The sequence below is a fragment of the Solanum tuberosum genome, unplaced genomic scaffold (genome assembly GCF_000226075.1).
Source record: "Solanum tuberosum cultivar DM 1-3 516 R44 unplaced genomic scaffold, SolTub_3.0 scf00688, whole genome shotgun sequence".
Classification (NCBI taxonomy): domain Eukaryota; kingdom Viridiplantae; phylum Streptophyta; class Magnoliopsida; order Solanales; family Solanaceae; genus Solanum; species Solanum tuberosum.
This window is the reverse complement of record NW_006239599.1, coordinates 173919-180316: the sequence shown is the minus strand read 5'-3', so window position 1 is coordinate 180316 and position 6398 is coordinate 173919. Positions and strand designations below refer to the sequence as shown.

The window sequence follows — 6398 nt, the reverse complement described above, 5'->3', positions numbered from 1 at the left end:
TGCCCTTTTTTGTTAATTAAGAACACTTCCATGTTTGTTTTGTTTAATTTTAGATACAACGTAAGTTGACATAAAATATGCACTTCAACATACAATATTGTATTGCCTCCTAACTATAATATTTTTCTAAAATATTATGTTTATGAATTGGCCCATTATTGTTAATTATGATTATTAAAATATTTTCCAGAAAAGAAAAAGAAAAATTGAAAAGGACGTAAGAGAAAACTCATCATTGAAAAGACAATACATTAATACGAAATCTTCATTTATTACTAAAAGGCTTAATATGGAAACAAGAAATGTCAGCCACACATCGATATTTTTTTCTCATCCGATATTTAATATTCACATTATAATTTAATTTAATTAAAATTTAACGTATTATGAAATTGATTTGTTTCTAGAGATACACTACCAACAAAAATTACACACACGTATATAAAGTAGATATTGATTTCTGAACTTCTTAATGTGAAAATTCTATCTCGGTTATTACATGTATACTGTAATACTCAAATTAACGATTTTTTAATTGAACATATGAACACACGATAAGATATTTATTTAAGACACTTTTAATTTAAAAGTTAGATCATTTTACATGTGTTCTTACATACTTATCAGATAATTAAAGTTAAACACATAAATCTAAATGCTCAATTATGAAATACTTAAGATTTACGACTTATATTAAGATAAGGCGTAAAATTAATTAAAGAATGTAACATATTTTAATTAGTTAACTTATAAAACAATCATTTCAATATTTTATCATAAATTTAAAAGCTTAAAACAATCATTTCAATATTTGATCATAAATCTAAATGCTCAACTAATATGCCAACAAAATTTGAATGTCTAAATGAAATATTTGGATAAATATATATTGAGCCAAAATCTTCTTTTACTCATTAAAAGTGTGACATACATACAGACTGCAGAGAGAAAGAGAGAGGAACACAAAGACAGAGACAGCAAAAAGAGACAACAGAAGGACAGTACATAACAAGACAACTCTGCCTTGTCCTTCTCCCACCCCCACCCCCACCCCCACCACACACTCCCAACCCCATATCCTCCACTGTTCTTCTTCTTGGGGGTACCCCAAAAATTTTCACATTTTTCTCACACTGTATCAAAAATGCCCATTTGAACCAAACCCAATTTCCTATCACACCACATAGTTAAGTTCTTGCTCATCAAGATTCAATCTTTAAGCATTTTTCTTCATTTTTAGGACTTTTCAAGTTTTTGGGTCATCAAGAAAAACATTAGAAATTCAATCTTTATGCATTTTTCTTCATTTTTAGGACTTTTCAAGTTTGTGGGTCATCAAGAAAAACATTAAAAATTCAATCTTTAAGCAATTTTGTTCATTTTTAGGACTTCTCAAGTTTTTGGTCATCAAGAAAAACACTAAAAATTCAATCTTTTAGCATTTTGTTCATTTTTAGGACTTTTCAAGTTTTTGAGTCATCAAGAAAAACACTAAAAATTCAATCTTTAAGCATTTTTGTTCATTTTTAGGACTTTTCAAGTATTTGGGTCATAAAAAAAACATTAAAAATTCAATCTTAAGCATTTTTCTTCATTTTTAGGACTTTTCAAGTTTTTGAGTCATCAAGAAAACACTAAAAATTCAATCTTTAAGCATTTTTGTTCATTTTTAGGACTTTTCAAGTATTTGGGTCATAAAAAAAACATTAAAAATTCAATCTTAAGCATTTTTCTTCATTTTTAGGACTTTTCAAGTTTTTGGGTCATCAGGAAAAATATTAAAAATTCAATCTTTAAGTACTTTTCTTCATTTTTAGGACTTTTCAAGATTTTGGGTCATCAAGAAATTTTTGAAAAAATGTACTCAACATTGTCTATAAGGAATTTGGGTATAGAGGAAAGTGGGGATTTTTTCAATCATCATATGAATCATAATCTTCAGGGTTCTCTTTCAGTTGATGGTACAAATTTGCCTGGTGATTCTTGTTTAGTTTTATCAACTGATCCTAAGCCTCGTCTTAGGTGGACAACTGAACTCCATGAAAGGTTTCTTGATGCTGTTACTCAACTTGGTGGTCCTGATAGTAAGTACTCCTATTTTTACCTCTTTTCTCCTTTATCTGCATTTTGATTAATCCCTTCGTTACAATTTATGTGACACTTTTCGCTTTTCGAGAGTTAATTTGAGTAAAGAAAAGTTTAATTGGGACAAAAGATGCACCAAGTGTATTATTTAGTGGTCAATAAAGTGTGTTGAGTAGAGAAGACGGAGACAAAAACACGAGGTGATTTTGTTACAATTTATATGGTACTTTTCCTTATTCGAGTGTTAATTTGACTAAAAAAAGTTTAATTGGGACAAAAGATGCACTAAGTGTGTTATTTAGCGGTCAATAAAGTGTGTTGAGAAGAGAATCCTGAGTCTCAGGTTCAAGTTCTAGCGGAGACAAAAACATGAGGTGATTTCATTACAATTTATGTGGCACTTTTCGTTGTTCGAGTGTTAATTTGACTAAAAAAAGTTTAATTTGGACAAAGGATGCACCAATTGTGTTATTAGTGGTCAATAAGGTCTCACGTTCAAGTCCTCGTGAAGACAAAAACACTAGGTGGTTTCTTGTGTTGTTGGTGGGACTTGGTAGGTGAGAAATATTTCGTAGAATTAGTTGAGGTGCTCGAAAATTGGCCTTGGACACCACGGTTATCAAAAAGGAAAGAAATATTAGGACAGATGGAGTACTCTTTAAAGGATTTAACTTTAGTTTCCTCTTTACCCTTTAGACCATTCATACTCCTTTGTAGATGTTTAGTATTTCTCCAACAGAGCTCAAGTATAACTAAGGATAATTTTAAATCATGGTGTAAAACTGAATTTAAAATATAAAGAAGGGTAAAATTAAGATATTCAGTATAGTAGAGGGTAAATTTGGAGCTTTGAAATTTTTTAAAAGAATATTTTTGATAAAGTTTTGATTTTTTTACTGTGCTGTTCTATGTTGTACATTATGCATTAGTGGTTGTTCTTTCCTTTTATGACTATTTGTTTTGCTGCTTTTTTATTCAAACTCCCTTGTCTCTCTTTTACTTTTGGATAATTTTTGTCTCTTAAAAAGAAAGAAAGTGTCTGTCTTCTTATAATATAAGGAACCTCTCTTTTTTTTATTATATGGATTCCTTTTTTCCTGTCACAAAAGCTTTAATGTTTTTAAAGATATAATTAAGTACTCCCTCCGTTTAAAAAAGAATGACCTCCTTTCCTTTTTAGTTTGTTTCAAAAAGAATGACCTCTTTCCTTTTTTGGTAACATTTTACTTTCAACTTTCCACGTGACATGTTTAAGACCACAAGATTAAAGAGAAATTTTGTACATTTGACATAACTTTAATTTAGGGCCACAAGATTCAAAAAGTCTTCTTTATTTTCTTAAACTCCGTGCCAAGTCAAACTAGGCCACTCTTTGTGAAACGGAGGGAGTACTAATTATTAAAGACCATCATGATTATTGTGAGTCATGTTGATTGAGATGTATGCTATGTTGCTCGGATTCTCCAAAAATATTGTTGCACACATGTCAGATCCTCCTAAAATACACTATTTTTGGAGGATCCGACATGCACGTGTTGACATTTTTGAAGAATCTGAGCAACATACGATGTATGTATCTCTCACTTGGGAAAGGGGGAAACTAGGCAATTAAGGACTCTGTCTATGATTGCCTCTACTTATCTTTTGCGTAAAAAAGGTCGATATGGTAAAAGGTCAATATGATGTCCTTTACTTATTTTTCAATGGCTGGAGCAGAGGCTTGTTCTATTGAGCTGTCAGTGTATTCTTAAAGAAAATTTGTCTTTCCTTTTCGTATTTCCTTATACTGCTGCTGATTGCGCATATAAATGGAGCAATATGGATAGTCAGCATTTGTATAGACGACCCCAACTAGATTGGTGTGTAGTTGTTGTAACTTTTTTTATAGTGCTATTTTTCTGCATAGTCTATGTCTACAGGGTGTCGATGGTATAACATGTAAGCATATTATCATGAAAGTAAATTGTGATGAAATATATGGTTGTTAATAATATTTCGAGGAGATAAACGTTCAGGAAATTTTTCGATGTGAAAATTTTAAGAAATCTTTTGATTTGGTTTGCATGTTGCCTCCTCTGTACTGATCAGTAGCATAATTATAATTATGGGGTTGTTGCTTCATTTTGCAGAAGCAACGCCAAAAACAATTATGAGAACAATGGGGGTGAAAGGTCTGACCTTATACCATTTGAAGTCACATCTCCAGGTATGTCTTTTGATCGCAGTTTGCATTTTGCTTCGTTCCTATAGTCCACAGACATTGCAACATCTAGGCTTGAATGGTAACAATACGCTCCGAATACACTAGTGTACGATTATAAACTAGTGTTTCACGAAATGTGGTAGGACCAACTTTATGCCAGCTCTAATATCTAAGTTTATGTTTTATAATAACCAATGAAAGAGTTATCAAATGATATTCTAGTATAGTAATCCTTCGGTTTTACATTCTGCTTGAACATTACCAAACAGAACAGACGTTGTGTTCGATTAAGCTCTCAGTTTTATTGAAAGGACGGACGTTCTGCTTAACTCTGTATCTTACATTTCCTTGCAGAAATACCGCATGGGGAAGCAATCTGCTAAGGAGGCAACTGAGAATTCTAAAGACGGTAATAAAGAACTTTTCATTAAATACTACAGTTTCCTAATTAGTTCACTGTCCTTGTAATTTGTTGTAGTTAGTTCTCTCTTTTTTATTCACCCTTTGGCATGCATGCATAACGATGATTTCGAGAAGTACAAGCACCATATGAACAGTGCTTGGATTCAATTGTTCGAATTGCCATGCCTCTCCTTAGTTCTCTTTCTATTGGCTATGCTATAGAAAAACTTTTGGAAATTCCATCTAGATTACATGTTTTCCGGTTGTTGATGCATAATAAGAAAGATGTATATATAAATGACACCTCTGAGAGGAATATGTAAATGTCAGAAGAATATTCTGTCGGAGAAATAAAGAGAGGCCGAAATGGATTTGTTTCTAAGCCCTGTGGTAGAGTTGAAACCGCAATCACTTTATTGTTTGTGTTTGCAGTATCATGTCCGGCCGAGAGTCAAGATACAGGTTCCTCTACATCAGGTTCATCCAGAGTTATTGTGCAAGATATAAATGAGTATGTTATGTCCTTTAACATGCCAAAAAAATTGTTCTTTCTGGTTTGCATCAACTTTAAACTCTCTTTATATTTTATTGAACAGAGGCTTACAAGTAACCGAGGCTTTACGAGTACAGATGGAAGTCCAGCGAAGACTACATGAGCAGCTAGAGGTTGGTCCCGTACCTCTTCTTGCTCTCTACTTGTAGTGTTACTGTACTTAGTCTCAATCTTGAGTTCGTTGAGAAAAGATGCTCATGTTAGACGTGATCTTGATTATCCTCTTTAGTATTCTTTGCACTATAAATGTGTTTTTTGTCCGGTTTCCCTTTTCTATCCTTTGGTGTTCTTCTGTACAACGGGTATATAAGAGTGGTGAATGATATGTTTTTGAGATAATCTTTCGTACCAAACACACCCTTGTGTAACATTTTGCATCTCCTAACTAAAACCTCTTGTGGTTTACGAAAGTAGGTACAACGCCATCTACAGCTTCGTATAGAGGCACAAGGAAAATACTTGCAATCAATTCTTGAAAAGGCCTGTAAAGCTTTCAATAGCCAGTCCCTCGAATCGAATGGCCTAGAAATGAACAGAGAAGAGCTCTCTGAATTAGCATTCATCAATGGCCCTTCATTACCCGATATTGGCCCGAGTTTTGAGAACAAGAATGCATGTCACGTCCCTGCCAGACTAGGCGATTGCTTGCTTGACGACTGCTTGCCATCAAATGGAATCGGTGGTCTAAAGAAGAGACCGCGAGGTTTTACTAACGTTAATGGATTGCCTATGGAAAGCAATACAAGGGAAGTGGAATGGATGATGAGTAATATATGAACAAAAGATGTAAACTTTAACCACCTTTTTTCTTCATGTTTGATCCAAGATCAAACAATGTTGCAAATGTATGTTTTATTACCTTTAATTTAAGTACCTTTTTATCAGAAATGTAGATCCAGTTGAAACCTTCCCTTGTTCAAGTTAGATTTGTTAACAAAGAAGTGTGAAGTGATTTATCAATATGGAATTTGGAATTCTAATAGTATGTATAATTTTCTTCGATTCCCTATATATTAACTCATACAACAGCACCAACATGGGTTGTGGTGCAGTGGTGGAATTGTTTTATCCTTAATCAGAGCTTTCGGGTTTTTGAGCTTTGGGTATAGAGAAAATTTTGTTGGCGCCACCCTCGAATGGGCTTGCAGTGCGCGA

At 33.1% G+C, this 6398-nt stretch overlaps 1 protein-coding gene across 1 annotated transcript; it reads left to right on the top strand.

The window, feature by feature from the left end:
- The first annotated feature begins 1717 nt into the window (after positions 1-1717).
- On the top strand, positions 1718-6131 carry LOC102605067 (myb family transcription factor APL-like). Its single transcript, XM_006366784.2, has 6 exons — positions 1718-2084; positions 4215-4291; positions 4643-4697; positions 5123-5201; positions 5287-5356; positions 5658-6131. The coding sequence occupies exons 1-6, from the start codon at positions 1859-1861 to the stop codon at positions 6018-6020; spliced, it is 870 nt and encodes a 289-aa protein (XP_006366846.1). The 5' UTR covers positions 1718-1858; the 3' UTR covers positions 6021-6131.
- Positions 6132-6398: the final 267 nt, after the last annotated feature.